Source organism: Pecten maximus, chromosome 19, assembly GCF_902652985.1.
Source record: "Pecten maximus chromosome 19, xPecMax1.1, whole genome shotgun sequence".
In the NCBI taxonomy this organism is placed as follows: Eukaryota; Metazoa; Mollusca; class Bivalvia; order Pectinida; family Pectinidae; genus Pecten; species Pecten maximus.
The window spans coordinates 4953557-4971434 of NC_047033.1; the positions used below are offsets into that span (position 1 = coordinate 4953557).

General features: G+C 34.3%; 1 protein-coding gene across 1 annotated transcript in view; it reads left to right on the plus strand.

Annotated features, from left to right (window-relative positions):
• Window positions 1-8935, plus strand: part of LOC117317400 (thyroid hormone receptor beta-like) — a 41401-nt gene extending 32466 nt beyond the window's left edge. The window contains exons 6-7 of the mRNA XM_033872213.1: window positions 1714-1972; window positions 2251-8935. Coding sequence (XP_033728104.1) covers window positions 1714-1972; window positions 2251-2504 — 513 coding nt within the window. The 3' untranslated portion in view covers window positions 2505-8935. The remainder of the gene's footprint in view (window positions 1-1713; window positions 1973-2250) is intronic.
• Window positions 8936-17878: the final 8943 nt, after the last annotated feature.

Below are 17878 nucleotides of genomic sequence, written 5' to 3' on the forward strand. Positions count from 1 at the left end.
GATCCAGCAAATTATACAATGGTACATTTTCCAGGTATTTTTACAGACCCATTTCGTCAGAGCAAACTATACAATCTTAACATCTAACATCTAAAACTACGTTCATACATGTGATAGGTTTTACTTTATTTTTTTTTTTCCACTGGAAAGATTTATCTTGAAAATCATTCACCCACTTATAAAGTGCTTCTGGTATTTCAAACATTACTAAAATACCATCTCTACCCTTACTAAACTTATCAATCAATGGCCGAACATGTTTTGAACTTACATGTTAGTAAATCTTCGTGATAACGCTCGTGGTCAAATTCCAGACACAGCGATAACAAACGTGATGGATATTCTCGCGAGAGATAGCGAGATCGTTAGTGTATTTCCATGACATTTTGATAGAATTTATGGTAGAAATAATCAGCTCAGCTGCATTGGTTTGGAGAGCATGATTTCTCCATTATCATACGTATACAGAAGATAAAATACTTTCATCCGATTGGTAAGAAAAGCTGGCTTACTGTTGGCAGAAAACGGATTAATACAATGTGTGTATCTCTTGAATGCGCATCTATAGAAAAAAATACCCTCTTCAGTCGTATAACGTACGGTGAACCTTTCTTAAAACAATTTGTTTCAATAGGTATTAAGTAAAATAGCATATATTGTACAGTTATTTTCAAAATCTTCATGGTTTTCTAAAGAATATTTTTACTCATGCGCTAACAAGACAATGATGACATCTTCAAATGTCAGGTTCCAAAATATTCTAAATAAATACGTTTTTTCTCTAACGTCACTTCTATTTTGAGGGGATGCGTTGTTCGTTACGTGTTGATTTTATGATATTCCTTTCGTCTTCCTACCCATCTTAAGGGTTGAAAAGACCTCTTCACTTTTTATTAGAAGAGTAAGATCCCCTTGTGTGACACTGCGTGAAATCATTTACTTTGTGTTCGTCCAGTTTGCAAACTTGATACGGTTCTACGGAACTAATTTCTCTGCCTGTATGAAGAATAATATTTCCTTAGTTTTAAATGTTTTCATATGCAAAGAGATCTATATGGTTCCTGTACTTCTATTCCTGCACGTGGAGTTTAGTTTGCATTCCTATGAATGTATTCTCTTCTCTTTCTCTGTTTCTTCTGAACCCTCTCTTGCCATATGAAGAGTTGAGCTGGGATCACACACGCGTCAGTAATGCCCTTTTTGGTACCCCTATAAGATTAAAATCGACCATTTCAATATATTGATTGGCATCAATATACAAATATACTTTAATACAATATATCTTAGTTAAGTGTCAAATATCACAGTACAAAGTAATAAATGATAAGTAATATTTACAAGCATTACGGTGGTATCCAGCTGATATTAACGTATTGGATCACCATAATCATCATTTATATAAAATATTTCAAAAACGAATTACTGCCTGACCAAATGTTGGTCTACGAACCACTATTGTGTAGAACGTTTGCAGGACACATTGATGAGGCGTTGTGTTTATGTAGCGTGTTTGTTGCTAATAGTTGTTATTCATTGTGCAGATATCGACATATACACATGTATATTTGCTGCCATACAACAACAAAAAAGTACTATGTTCTTAATAGTTCTCTGCATTTAAAACTGCTTATTCATTACTACTGAAACTGCATTCATATATTGATGGTATATAACCATTTCAATCTTTAAATATATTTTTCTTTTTTGTTTCAGCTATTTGTAGATGACCAAATTTTACTTTTGAAATCCTGCTGCATGGAGATAATGTGTCTTCGAGCTGCTTGTAAGTATGACCAAGAGCAAGAGACACTAACAATGCACAATGGTATGACCTTGCATAAGTCCCAGATAAAAGCGGAAGGATTGGGAATTCTCGTGGAACCAATATTCGAGTTTGCTGTCGGCTTAGCGAAGTTGGACCTCGACAAGACAGAGTTAGCTCTATTGGCAGCCGTTCTACTCATGCAATCAGGTAAATTTTAATGTGATTCTATTGTAAATCTTAGAAATATAAGAATATAAATTCTGAGCACTGGTTTCCGTGTTATTCCCTAATTTGTACCTATCAATATATATATTTCTATTATAGATTAATTGCATATGAATAATAATGAAACCAATAAAATGAAAATAATTAACATTAAAGGTAATTAACGTAAATTTTAACGTCATATATTTCTATTATGTTCAAGCTACATGTTTTAAGTTAATCAAGACATTTCAACATACCAAAACGTAATTTCATTGCAGATCGTTCCGGTTTAAAAGAAGCAGAAGCAGTTGAAAAACTCCAAGATGACGTTTTAGGTGCCTTCAAACGCTACGTGGCAGTGAAGCGTCCACAGCAACCTGTCCACTGGGCTAAGATATTAATGAAGGTCACCGATCTTCGGACAATTAGTACAAGACATGCTGAGAGGGTGTTGTGTATACGTCTTGACCATTCAAATGAAATACCTCCCCATCTACTAGATTTGTTCAATGAAGGGGAACACTACTTATGAGAGGAAGTTTTAAAAAGGTTTTCAATTCTAAATCTTTAAAAACTCTCAACTGATTCTTTCATCAGACCAATACAAAAAAAATCAACCTCGACTGGAGCATTGATAGTTCTGGGCGCTGTAGAATGTAAAACATACCGTGACTGGAAGCTGGACAACTGGAAGGAGAATAGTTATATTCTGTGTCATTCACCACGTACGTAAGATCACGTGGTTCGGATATCTGCAGCAGAATTGATACATTATGTGAGGTCTGCATAGACATGTGGTTGAATAACATATTTGTTGGACAAAATGTTGTGATTTCAGAGGTTTGTGAATTTTATTAAGCCATTATGATATTTTTGGACCATTATCGACGTAACAATTTACAAATGCAAAATGTCCTTGGGTCATAACATATCTGCCCCAGTGAAATGCTGAATACATTTGGTATCAGAAGTATAGCAGTAATTGTCTCCCATTATTACGGTGAACGTGAAAGTTAAGTCACATACTTGCATATTTATTCATGACGTCACAATTGACAAACTATAGGCCTATACAGAGTCAAAGTAACTTGAAAAATTCAAACAGAAAAACATATGGTCTACAATATATGGAACACGTTTTGATCTTTTTTTCCGGCTCTTAAGAAGAAATAAATGAAATTGTTATCAAATTTTTCATTTTCGTTTCCAAAAGGCTTGCCAACGTAAAGCAACCTTTAAATGTCTTTTTATCAATCGTATATGAAATAGCAACATATTGATGACCATTTTATTTATGAAAATGTAGGCTGAATAGAATACCAATAGAGATTCAGTCACATTCTGTCACAATGCTTTTCATAGCATGGTAGATTCCTTTTTATAACACCCTTATTCCACGAAAAAAAATAAAATGAATAAAATCAGAACAATTAATGAATAAACGTAACGGATAAGTCCAACATTATAGCCATGGTAACACAATACAACTAGTATGACTTTGATGATAAGTATTAAATCCCTGTTGGTTTTATTACTTACTAACAACTTACACAAACCAATTTAACGTTACAAGAGATCTATAAGTAGTTAAATAGGTCTACAGACGTATAGAACCATATCCAAATTTGTCTATCCTATTTAGTGATGGATCAACTGACCCCAAAACTTTTACTCAAAACTTTGCTTCTATTTATCCACATTGAAAGTCCCGTTACACAGTTCATTTAAAAATGAACCTTTCTTTGCATCCATTCTATCGCTATATACAAATGTAACAGAGAATTGCTAGTTCATTATCTTTGTTCCAACGACTCCGCTATGGATCGTAATTGAGACCCCTGACTTACTATTGCTAAATTTTCCCTAGCCGAGTCGGTAGGAAGCAGCTATTGTTACAGGTTTACATTGAAACAATAATATTTATCGATCAGTGTACACGTTTATTCTGGAATATTCATTATTTGGTATATGTAGTGGTTACAGTTATTGTAGCGGAATGCAACTCCATTAAAGCACATGTATTGACTTTTGCTGGAAAACCGAGTATAGTACTGGGTATGCTTAGTACTATGAGTACTTCTGAACTGGAATTGTAAAATATACTATCAGTGACCTGTATAATTTACAAGATTAATGACCATCCTTACCTCAAACGAAGCCGTTTAATATCAAATAAATGTAGAACTGCCGAATACAATGCACGTTGACCCTGTGAAACTAATTCAGACAAATTACTTTTTTTCTCTTCTTTTTTTCTCCTCTAAAACACGGCGATCTGTCCAGTAGAATTATGAACAACAGTGAAGTTCTGCGCTAAATATCAAAAGTATTTGACTTAAAATTCATGACGCAGATAAAATTTACAATATAATGTTCAAAACATAAAATTTGCGATGCTGTTTTGTAACATTGAGAAAATCCCTCTGCATCGTATTGTATTTAAAAGATTAATTGTAACCAGGTGATCAGGTTTTAAAAGCATACCGCTAAATGTATAGATAATTATATAAAGTATTAAATAATAATTATATATACCTGTAACAGTAATGAACTTGTCTGATTGAGCTCAACATAAGGAACAGTTTATCATTTTGGCAATCTGCCATTTTTCTATTTTGCAATAATGACTTAATTGTTAGCTGTGTTGGTAAAATAATACACTTTGATGTGACGCTTTAATCTATGTAAATGTGGACGACAAGCTTTAACGTATCAGCATCAGAACCACCAATTGAGGCATTGGAATATATTCAGCACGGACTCACGCATCATAAAACTGGTACCGGTGATGACCATATTTGGAATATACCGTAATTATCCGCAAATGAGCCCCCCTCCACTTGTTTAAAAAGATTGTTTAACATTTTTGGAGAGCATATTTGTGAGCCTCTTTAAGCTTATTTGTGTTTTTTTTTATTTGATGATTCTCTAAAATTGAAGATTTTTTTTTAAATTAATTATTCTGAAGAAATGAAGATGAGGGCTTCTTTGTGGGCAGGGACCTGTTTGTGGATGAATACGGTACGGATAAGATATTTATATATCTAAGATATTTAGATTTGGTTTGCAATCAAAATTTGATGTTGTATTTCTACATATTGTATTCTGTATTCAGTAAATGGATGAATACTGCATTACCTTTGTAAATTACCAGTTGTACAGGTGGATAACTGTAAGAGAATCTACAAAATATTACTTTATAAGAAACTGGAGACCATTTTTGTTGATATATTCAGACAGATCTAAGGTGTATTTCAGTATTTATTTCATTGTCATATTTACAAAGTGAGAAGTGAAGACACCAGGCTTTTTAATTTTATTCTTGAATTCTTGTCATTGTGTACTTTAAGTGAAATTGTGTATGATAACATTGTTGTATAGATCTTTAGAAACTTAACTAGTCCGGTTATCTCCCTTTCTTCTTCATCTATCTTCTCTTCTCTGCAATATAGCAGATATATTAAAGTAAATTCAGTATTTTTTTTAATAATTTTAAACTTTCAAGTGAGTTAATGATACGAAAATGTCAATATGATGATACATTCTAATTATTGTTCATGCCTGCTACACCAACGTTTTTGTAATAAATAAAACCATTAATGTTTTTAAAGGGAGATAACCAGACTATCGTAGTATTGTGAGGCGTGATAAGTAATATAATGATTCTCTCTTTTACGAGAAACACTTACTGTACAGCCGACATCTACCTCAGTCCCTGTATACTGTACAGTTGTGTGAATGTCAAGTGTGAAAAGGTTACTAATTATCTGTGTGTAATTGGGTATGTTTCTGAAAGTGAAAATAACTTGGTTCTGTGCTAATGTATTGAACTGTCAGTGATATTTGATAGAATCTTGATTGATCATCAAAAAAAATGAAAAAAATGTCATGAAAATACAACAGAATCAAAACTGAATGTGAACTTAAATCAAAAACTAAATTATTTTTCCACAAAAACGTTTTAATCATATCTGCATATATTATTTTCTCTATGATCTGTGTCGATCTAGTATTATGGTTACCCTCGAATCAAAAGGCAAAGTCTTCCAAATCTACATACATCAATTAGCCCAGCCCCAAAGGCAAAGTGTACTAGGCTCAACGTCCATCGTCTTCTGCCAGGTGCCAACTTTTCTTTTAACATACTACTACTCTATAATGGCCGAATGGATTTCAGCCACTCTGGAGCTTCTTGTGATAAATTCAACTTTTGTCAATTGTTGTTTTGAGCCCAGAAAAGGAAACGTTGTAAGATCTTCTTTCTTCAAGAGAAATTCGACCTTATTTGGCATGGAGCATCCAAGGGAGGGGATTCAATATTTAAAAATAGGCATTTATTATATACTGCTGATAGAAGGATGAATGGAATTGATCCTCAATTAAAGAATGTATTTAAAGCTGTGATATTCAGAGCATGACTGGTTGGTAGCAAGAAAACGAACGAAATGTTGCAATAGATTTTGACCTCTCAGGTCAATGAAGAATACCTTAACAAAAAATCATGCAAATTATCTTAGCAACTGTTTGAAGAGCGTCTTGACTCATTCTGCTTTTTCGACCTCTTTCCACCGCGTCTCCAGATATTGTATTGATTGTACATATTTAAAGCGAAACAGTTACGGGTGTTGTTTTATTTACCATATTGTTATCACAAACGTTTAGTAGGTATTTTGTTATGCCATTTAAAATTCGTCGAGTCCAATTTAAATTAGAAACATTCCCATTTCGCCTAAAGCTTAATCATCAGGTGAGCAATACAGGACCAATGGGCCTATTATTTGAGATGTTAACAATGTAATGCTTAGCAGAACGTATGTGTACTAAGGTCGAGTGTTAATTATGGAAGCTAATTATTGAGTGCTAGACGGGAATATAGTTCTGTTGTACAAAGTATTGATAGCTCTCGGAATATTTGTCTGAATGCCAGTGTTACTGTGTTTGAATTTGTTAACTTATGGGTGCACGTGCCGTGTATATGCTCTTCTATTGTATGAAACTATGAACGTGATAACATTTATATATGGATGTGAGATGCTTAATATGTAAATTACTTTTAAATGTAGCGATTATTGCACCATGTTTACATGTATACGCCATATATATCATGAATTATTTTAAAAACCGTTGTACAGAGTGTGTGTCTGCAAGTCGATACACCGGAACCCGTTAAACCGGACTTAAATACTCCGATAATCCGAACATTTCCAATGTTATTCAAGCCTAAGACGATACCAAACCTCGATGTAGTATGTCTATATATATTAAAGTCAAACCTCGTTAACTCGTACGCAGTGGGAGTCTTGAAAAAAAACGAGATATTCCTATCATTCGAGGCAACCTGGTATACGGTATTTTACATAGATTGTTTAGCGTCGGAAGTGAATATTTATTTCAAGTTAAACAGTGTTTTTGAGTTATCAGAGTTCGCGGTAATGAGGGTTTACCTTATTAAACAACATATTTACACACATGTAATATTCAGTTATTTTTTAATGAAAATTGTTATCAAAGAAGAAGCCATCTTAAGTTGTTGTTTTTTTCTCTTTTTTTTTCTTCTTAAGATACGTCCGGTTTAACGAAGTTCTATAGTAACTGAATGATTTAGAAATAATTTTCTGTACAGATAAAAGTAACATTTTATCAACAAGTGTTCGGGCTAAAAACGGGTAATGTATTAATATGTAAAGTAAAGGAGCAATTGGTACCTTTATTTGTTATGATTGATAGCATTAAACACGGCGACTATAGGCTGTGTCACGTGTGTGTAGGCTAATGTTTGTGCTAATGTCAACTGGATTTATTATAACGATTAAGTTATAAAAATGTGTGCTATATTTGCGAAGTAGTTTTTAAGAGAGTTGATAATTTTCTGTTGGGACATGAATGGCATAGTACATCTAATGGACAACATATTTGTCAGTCATGAGAGATACTAGTTCAACCTTATATCAACTTCGATGTATTCGAGAATAACTGAGGTATATCTAAGATATACAAATGGCCAGCGAAGTAACATATTATATTAACGGATTCATCACCTGCCACGCCACCATTGACTGAACCGACGACTCACGTCAAAATATCAATCTAGCACTAACAATTGTCCTTGCTCTCAAGTCCCAAATATTTGCATCGGTTGTAATAAACCGACGCAGGCAGCCATTGATGAACGGAATGACGAGATGTTGAGGTGATGTGTAAAATCAAACTTCCGGTCTTCCTTCTTACTAGCCTTATATGCAATATTTTGCACGGATGATTACTAACTATGGGTTAACATCAAACTAAACATGTGTTTAGCATTGCTCAATATATCAAGCACATCTTTAAGTATTTGAAATCTATGTTGATCACGTGATTCCAAGTCTTTGTAATGCTTGTGAGCAAGGACTCTTGATTCAGTTTATTTCCTGGTGGTATTATGTCAATATTTTCGAAAATTTTCGGGTATGTCACGAAGCATTGTTTGATGTCATTGGCATGTTACCTATAGTGCGATTTTTATCGGAAATGTGCTAGTTGTAAATGTATATCGAATTTCGAATATCTATTCGATGTGTTCATAATGTCAAAGAAAACAAATCATATCTCCAAATTAGAATTGAAAACGTCCTCGAATTCTTTTACACGTTTTGCTGCAATTGTATTATGTACCATCATACATGCGTTTGAATGACCAGAATCAGATTTGTCACGAATGGTGTAAGACGACTACAACTGATTTTTAAAAAAATATTTATAATGTAATATTGGATATATAATATATGATTGCGACGCAGAAGGGAAATAACACAGTATTCAACTGTAGGTGTAGTCGACTTGTTCCCGAGTACTAAATGTTAGGCATGATATGAACTATGAAACCGGTGCTAAGTGGATAGCGACACAGTTCTCCATACTCCTGTTGCTGTAATGTTTACTAAACCGGTAAGATAATAAATGTGTATGAACAAACAGAAAAAAGTCTTTGTGTTCTATTGAATTTATGTAATCCAATATAATGTTGTAACACCTACCACTGGAGTCAATAAGAGTTACATCCCTTTGTAGAACTCTCCATCTCACTTTCTTGTTTCGCCGCTATAATGAAATATTCATCTTCGTGCTTGTTCGTATACAGTTTTTACATCATCGGAGACGAAATCTCAATTAACCTATTCTGATCACCTTTTGTCCGTCGTTTTGCGTCGTCCAACGTCTGTTTTGAAGAATTTACATTCTCCACTTTTCCACTCGGTAACCTAGGAACCTATGGCGCGGGAAGGATATCATAATTAAATATTTTTGCCTAGGCAAAAATAAAATACTGCCTAGGCAGCAATCGAATATTGCTTAGGCAAAAATATTTCAGCCTAGGCAATATTCGATTTATGCTTAGGCAAAATTATTTCTGCCTAGGCAAAAATCGAATTTTGCCTAGGCAGAAATCGAATTTTGCATAGGCAGAAATCGAATTTTGCCCAGGCAAAATTATTTTTGCTTAGGCAGAAATATTTTTGCCTTGGCAAAAATCGAATTTTGCCTAGGCAATATTATTTTTGTCTAGGCAATATTCTACTTTTGCCTAGGCAAAAATAATTTTGCCTAGGCAAAAATATTTAATTATGACATCCTTCCCGCGCCATAGGAACCTAGATATCTGATATTGGGCCTAAAGCATGCTGGTATGAAGGGATATCGAGATTGTTTAAATGAATGACCTTGAACTTCATTCATTTTTCTCGCTAAGCAAGAGTCCTGATATTGGACCTTTGGAGTGCTGGAGTGAACGACAGTGACCTCAAATTCAAGGTCACGGGAATCAAATCTGCCAAAATATATCAAAACTCAAGGGACCAAAACCCACTTTAAACTTTTTGGGTTTTTGGTTTTTGGAAAGCTTATAAGTCAAAAAGTATACATATCACACCTTTCTCATTTGTTCAAGTTAATTCCAGTTGCACTTTAGCGTTACCATTATCACAATAGTCCACTTATATTGATAATCAAGAAATTCAATTTTATTATTACAAGGAGGGAAAGCATGCTGATATACCTGTTCCTGGAATAAATTACCGCAGATGCACAACATACCCTTCAACATGCGTCCTTAAAACTCTTGGTATAACACACTATAGTTACTTAATAGCATGTTGTTAACAAAGAAACAAATGTATAACCACCAGCAAACCTTGCATGCCAACAAATGAAAATTATGATTCAGCTTTGATGGAAAAGGAACATAATAAATGCAACATCAATAACTAGGAAATCACATGCTTATACATAAATAAAAATGGGTGCATAGTGTGATTGCTGCTGCCGGTGAGCGTTGCAATCATCGATTGCACTTTTATTTTATGTAACATTTCAAGCTTGATTCCTGATGGGTATTTCGATGTTTTCATCACTTGATACCTTGTATCAAAATAATTGAATTTTCCCTACATCAGAAATCCCTATACCAATTTCAGTGAATTTTTGCAGGAATCTTCTATGGCCAAGGGTCAACAAAAAGTATGAATTATATGGTATCTATCCTCCAGGGTACTGAGGGTCAAAGGGCAAAAAGCGGCCCGATTGACTGAAATGTCAAAATAATCTTCACAAGACCCAAATAAGGTAGAATCAAATAATCTTCATAGACGGAAGGATATCCAGGCGTTTAACCCAGATTTTGAATATCCATGACCCCGGGGAAGGGGTTAACTTTACTATAGTTTGTAGAGGAAAGTCACAATGTTTTAGCATAATTTGGTAAATTGCCTTTGGAAATAATACAAACTTGGTAAGAATTATTATGCAATATTGGATGGCAGCTTGATGGCACGTGTATGTGACCTGACTGACCCGTACATCAGGAGAAATAAGCTTAATCCGCCGAAGTCGAAGGCTGCAACACCATTCTCAATAAAAGAAGTTTAAAAATCGGTTAGGAAAAGTGAAACCAATAGATGTGATAGACCTTCCCCCTTGCATGATCCGACATTGTTGTCAAAGAAGTGAGAGCATTGATTAGTGTAGAACATAGAAAACGGCCAAAAACATCGAAATAGAGCGAAACAATGTAAAAGGCATCTGGTTAGGGTACAAAAGCTTCAGTCGTTCAATAGATTTCATAATTTTCAATATTTTATTTCAGCAGAACGTTAAGTATTGGAGTCTATTCTGAACCGCGCCACAATTGAAATTAATCAAAACGTGGCAAGCAAAGTTCACCTGCAGTGTCTATCACCTGCAATGTCAAAGGATTGTAAACAAGACACAAAATAGTAGCACAAAGTCCGAAACAAGTTGTATAGTGAATATACATTATAAGTACATATTGCTGAAAAAAGATGATTTGAAATACATTTCACATGATAATGTTGGTTAAAATAACACGTATCAGTCAAGAATTAACCCGGCAATATTTTATTATACCCGTATCGGAGAGTACTGTTCATATCCTAGAATATTTTGAGAATCCCTAATAATGTCCTGGAGCCAATTGCACGATGGCGTCACCAAGGACAGAAGAATACGATCGTCATCATTTTCGGTTCAATTTCAGTCTGATGAAATTCATTCATTCATTCATTCATTCATTCACATGCTGAATCTGAACGACGCTTTATTTGAGTACTTTCTAGAGTAGACAGAAAAAGATGTTCTAATATAAACAGTGAGGATTTGCGAAATCTTTTTAATAATGATGTACAGGCGGGTGTCGTCGATAAAGCAGAAGACGCTATTCCCTGCGGAACACCTTGTCAGATCCCCCCCCTCATGTTTACCTATGTCGATACATATAAAAGGAAAATTCTTTGTTTAACTGGGTATAATGGTATTGAATTGCTCAAAAATATTAAATTTTAAGAAAGTAATTAAAATACAGCGATAAAATATAACAGGGATGTCAAGCTGAGAATGTAAACAATTCTCCTTTGATAGTGAAATACGATTAGACTCTCGCCATTAGCCTATTAGCCATGTTTAATTAACGAACCAAAGACGTATCAAAGTTTACGTAATGTATTTACTCTAGGGTCACTCTTAGGTAAAATACCTGTCCTCTCAGTTTAACTTTCCTTTGTTCTTACTATGACAGCCAATCTACCCGTGACCTTACATTGTCAGTTTTTTTTTCTGACAGATGTGTCAGGCATTTTCATCGTACACCTTTACTACATGTCAATAAGTAATATCATGGATACAGATGTACGTTATGGCTACCCAAAATGATAAAACCTCTTTTGGATAATTGATCTGACTTATAAACTTGTCTACGAGTCAATATGGACAATGGTCAGTTTAATTTTACCTGTTCATTCCTGAGACCTGGATTACCAACCGGTAAAGGCACAAAACGAACGCTATAGATTACCATTAGATGATGAAGACCCAACTTCAATAAACCTTATAACTTGCTTCCTCACAGTGATTTTAACCTAAGTGATTAGTCATGGGCAAAGACCCGTAACGTTACATTAATATCGATGTTAAGATGTGAAAATTCGATTTATTTAACAAATGAAATTAAAATGTATGGCACAAATAACACAAAAATATCTCATTTTGTGTGATTTGTTCATAAGAATAGTTCACAGACATTAAAAAGTCCAGCGCCTTTTAACCACACTTGTTAAAATATTTCTTACCTGGGTCATCCTGAGTTAAGTTTTACTTTTAGTTGCCGTAATAAGGCACGTTGGTCTACAATTTAGATGATTGTAGCCATGAGAATCTACTAAAATTCCAGTAAAAGACTCCGTTACTGATTTAACAGTCTGTTAATGAGGAACCGAGGGCCGTGTGATGTAGATTGATAACGTACATTGAGATACGTGACGAATCTAACATCTTATTGTTTACTCAGTGAGGTTCTTATAGACAGTATCAATAAAAAGTTTTAAAAGGATGGACATTGAATTCAATAATTATCATCAAAAAGGGATTCATTGAAGCATAAATGAAATACCTTCCGAGTATTGACTAATAGTGGTCAGTCCGTCTTAAACACCTCAGACCTTTCCTCCGTAAATTAATGCACAGGGGCTAGTAACGATATAAACGGGGGGGGGGGGGGGGGGGGGGGGGGGGGGGGGGGGGGGGGGGGGGGAAATAAGAAAAAAACGTACGCAATACATATGTATTATTGCGTACGTTTTTTTCTTATTTTTCATTTTTTCCCCATTTATATCGTTACTAGCCCCTGTGATTAATGCCTGGTTCTAGGTGAAGTTGACCTTAACACAAATATATCATGGTTTCCAGAATACGTCATCTTGTTAATGCTTGAAGAAACACGTTATTGTCTCAGAACCTACCCAAAATCGTGTGATAGTTTAAGGTACAGTATATGCTCCAAACGCTCAGTTGCATACCTTAAAATCTCGATAATAAGCCGCGGCTTATTTTCTTTCTTTTTTTTTGTATCAGTATAGACATATATCTATAGCATATGTTAAAATGATGCATAGAATTGTGTAGATTTTAATACCTATTGTGTAGATTTTACATACCTATTGTGTAGATTTAACATATCTTTTGTGTAGGTTTTACATACCTATTGTGTAGATTTTACATACCTGTTGTGTAGATTTTATATACTTATTGTGTAGATTTTACATACCTATTGTGTAGATTTTATATACCTATTGTGTAGATTTTACATACCTATTGTGTAGATTTTACATACCTATTGTGTAGATTTTACATACTTATTATGTAGACTTTACATACTTATTGTGTAGGTTTTACATACCTATTGTGTAGATTGTATATACTTATTGTGTAGGTTTATATACCTATTGTGTAGATTTTATATACCTATTGTGTAGATTTATTCCAGATGTGTTAATATGAAGAAATTTATAATCTTCCATAATGGACCTTTAACTTATGAATTTGTACCATCAGAATTAAGTTGGAAATGTTTCATTAAAAGGTTGTTTATCTAGAATTGAAAATAATTGAATTGGATATTCATTGTTTTAATGTGACCATGCTTGTAATATGTAAATTAGTTGAATAATCTAGTCCATATATTGTACTTGATTTTCTGTTATATGTTTACAGTACAATAAAATTGTTTAAAACTTTATGTAACAATAGATTGTGTGGTGAATGCAATATAGAGGTTCCATTTTATGTTTTGTTTACATTAAGAAGTACATTTGCATAAAATTGTTTTATTAGTAGATTGACTGAATGTGAAATAAGAGTACGATTGGAAAATTTGAAAGTTGAAGTGGAATGGCAAAAGAGATGACATTATGACTCTATATTGATAAAAGATTTATTTATGTTATGTTAGTTATGTTATGTCGATTGGCATTCTCTTGTAAAGAGAAAATAAAAATGTTTATATGTGTCTCTCTGATTGAGGATCTTATTATTCTAAAGTGAGCATTTAGTCAATTATATTTCAAGGACAGAGTCAAAGATGACAAAAGAAACAAAAATAAATAAATAAATAAATAAATAAATAAAAGTAGGTTAAACAAAGATCGGGGGAGGGGTCGGTGTTCAAGTTACCTGGGCAAAAGCGATGTTCTGAAGATCATTGGCCTTCCAGTGCTTCATGGCTCGGTCCAACCCGTTATAATTAATAACAGTTGACCTTGTTTCTGTCTTTGGTTTTGGTTTGTTTTTGTTTAACGTCGTATTAACAGCCAGGGTCATTTAAGGACGTGCCAGGTTTTGGAGGTGGAGGAAAGCCGGAGTACCCGGAGAAAAACCACCGGCCTACGGTCAGTACCTGGCAACTGCCCCACGTAGGTTTCGAACTCGCAACCCACTGGTGGAGGGCTAGTGTTAAAGTGTCGGGACACCTTAACCACACGGCCACCGCGGCCCCGCTACTTTTTCTGTCTTACGGCTTATCATAAACGTGTTTATACCTCCGAAGATAATCTTGATGTGTATAGGGGACGTTTTCTGGTAGATCACTTTGTTGAATAAGGGACACGGGTTCTCCGTAGCCTTTAGAAATGTACCACCATTGACGCCGTTGACCGATACCTTGCTGCAGACAGACGTTAATGCCGTTTCTGATGCTTGGTTTTCAAGTATCAAACTGATAATCCTTTCCTTTTTCTATTTATTGGCATCGATGTTCTCCGTTGCTATACTTTTGAGATGTGCCACAGGTACTCTTTTTAAAATTTCGCGGGTTGCAATATTGTTTATAATGGTTATGATGGAAGAAGCACCCACTCAATGCGCATGTCTGCATAAATTAGTGACGGGGACTATTATACCTAATATTGACACTCCATTTAGCATCCTCACTAACGCCTAAATGCTTATGAGAACTGAATATCGGGATCGAGTTTATGTTAAAGTTAAATTTGCGTTCATATTTTTTCGTTTTTGTTTTGTGTTTTGTTTTTTTGTTGATGTTTTCCCCAAATATTTTAACGTTTAAATTGCATGTTAAAACAATTTTTTGCAGTAATTCATCCTAGACAACGGATGTTACGTTTTGCCATGAGGTCTAACTTTCATAAAGCCCATAACATACTTGTACTTTCATATTATCTAAAACTAATTCCATCGAAATCGTTTCCCCGCGTTGTTTCAAAATTACACTTTTTTCATTAATGAGGATGCCACCACCAAAAGCGTCTCTGTCTTTTCTTAGTATAAGCTTAGTGCTTAACTAATTTAGCAAAATATCTGAGTTTAAGAAGGATTTCATCCAATTGAATTTCAGTTAAACACAACTTGTCCACATCTTCTGTAGGATGTTCCAAAAACACCTCTAACTTCCCACACACTGTTTTCTTTCAAAGTTATATGCGATTATGCAGTGTTGTCCTAATGCTATTACAAATGTAAATTAGGAGACGAAGTATTCTTTAAAAAAATGCCGTGGACTTGTTTTAAATGCATGACTTCATAATGTGAAATGGATCAATCCAGCTTGTGTACTAAGGGGAATAACTCCTGTTTTAAGTGCGCTACAACAAGTTCAGATGCCGCCATTGGAGCCTATGGATGGGCCGCCACACTGACAGCAAGGTGGAATAATACACAAGGGGACTGTTTGACACTAAACTGTCGCCAGCTGACATTGGATAATGGCAAGTAACTCTTTTCGTGTTGTTTTTCAAACCAAAATACCAATTTTAATTAAACCACCAGGCCTAGAAATCTAGTAGACGTTCCGATATCAATTTATCATTCCAGAGGCGGACTGTTTAGATCTATTTCATTTTATTTTGTAAGCTCGACTCTCTAAGTAAACTCCTGTATATGGTTGTAATATTTGGTTTGAGAGTTGCTGTTAACTACTGTATTACTTCCTCGAGTTAAACATTTTGACTTTGGCATTTTCTGTGGCATTTTCTGTCTTTGGCAAAGGGGGAAGGCGCGAACCTACACTTTGTACGTCACCAAAAAAATAACGGATAAAAAAATAGCCTCTCCCGAGTATGACCCGTCCCACAACTACATATCCTTGACAATCATACTCGAGAGAGGCTAATTTTTTTATCTGATATTTGGTTTGAGGGTTGCTGCAGGGGTTATCATTTGCCAGAGTCAAACATGTTTCATGATAGGTCTTTAAGAAGTCAAATGCTTCTAGATATATAGTCTACAGCGATGCAAAACCTAATTTGTTATATATAAAAGTATCTATTTTGCCTTGAAATATTGTGTTTTAAAATAATTAAAATATATATTGCAACATAGCAACATAGATTCCAGATAGTGACCCCCATCCCATGGTACTCCTGTTAACTAAAGGGGCATTACTCTTGTATGCTAAACCCGTTTGCATAAATCTTGTGTGGTGGGGGTTGTTTGATTTTGCCAATTCACAGTTGTATTGTAAACAGGCATCTTTCCCATAGTGAATCCTGTATTATTGTTCCCATTGAATTCATTCATAAAAAAACACCAAAATCTTTAAATCTGGCATTTTTATGCAGTCTATGTCTCTATGAGCCCTATTTTCCCTCCTTATTTTACACTAGTAAGACCTATAACTATCCTCAGGAGAGTGAGAGACTGAAAATATGCTGTGTAAAAACTTTTAATAATCTCTCAAAATAAAGAGCTTCCAAAAGAGAGAAAAATATAACACAGATCATTTAGTTTGTAACATTGGAGTTACTCTCTAAGACTACAAAATGTAAGTAGAGCTCGAGTAACACATGCGGATGCAGTTTTAAATATATTCTAAAAACAGCAATCTAGCCCCATGCATTTCTTTACCGTTAATGCACAGGCACGTGTCTCGTCTTACATTAAAAATAGCCAGAAATACCTATATATATATAATATAATTTTTTATATAGGTATTTCTGGCTATTTTTTAATATAAGACCCTGTGGTTAATGGGTAAACCCCAACTTAACTCTCTCTGCCTTAAAATACCCCAAATTATTAGTTCATTTTCTCCCACAAATCATTTATTGTCTTTTTCTAACAAATATCATGCTAAAAATCTTAAATAATTAGGCCAGACAACTTCATTAATATTATTCGTCCAGATTAAAAAAAAATACAAATTTATTGAATGTTTTACATACCAGGATCACCTATGCTATGCTATCAAAATGTAGAAAATTGCTTGAAAAACCTATTTTATAGAATAGGACAAAACTACACAATAATAGAGTGTCATGATATCTTGGACAAGTTCGCTTTTCAAGGTCGTTTGCAAAGGTCACCGTTATTATTTTTAGAAAGTATTTTTAAGAAAATTCTCTCTAACGGCTTGAAAAAATGAGGGATTTTGATCAAATTTCAGACAATTTCAAAAGACCATAACATCTCGGACAAGTTTCAAGGTCCTTTGTCAGATTTGTAAGATTCTTGGTTGTCTTCTGAGCTAACATTCTAATGAAAAGTATTCAACAATTGTATAATATTTATTACCAGTGAACATATCAATGTTTAATTGTCAAATATCAATAAGCATTGAAATAGAAA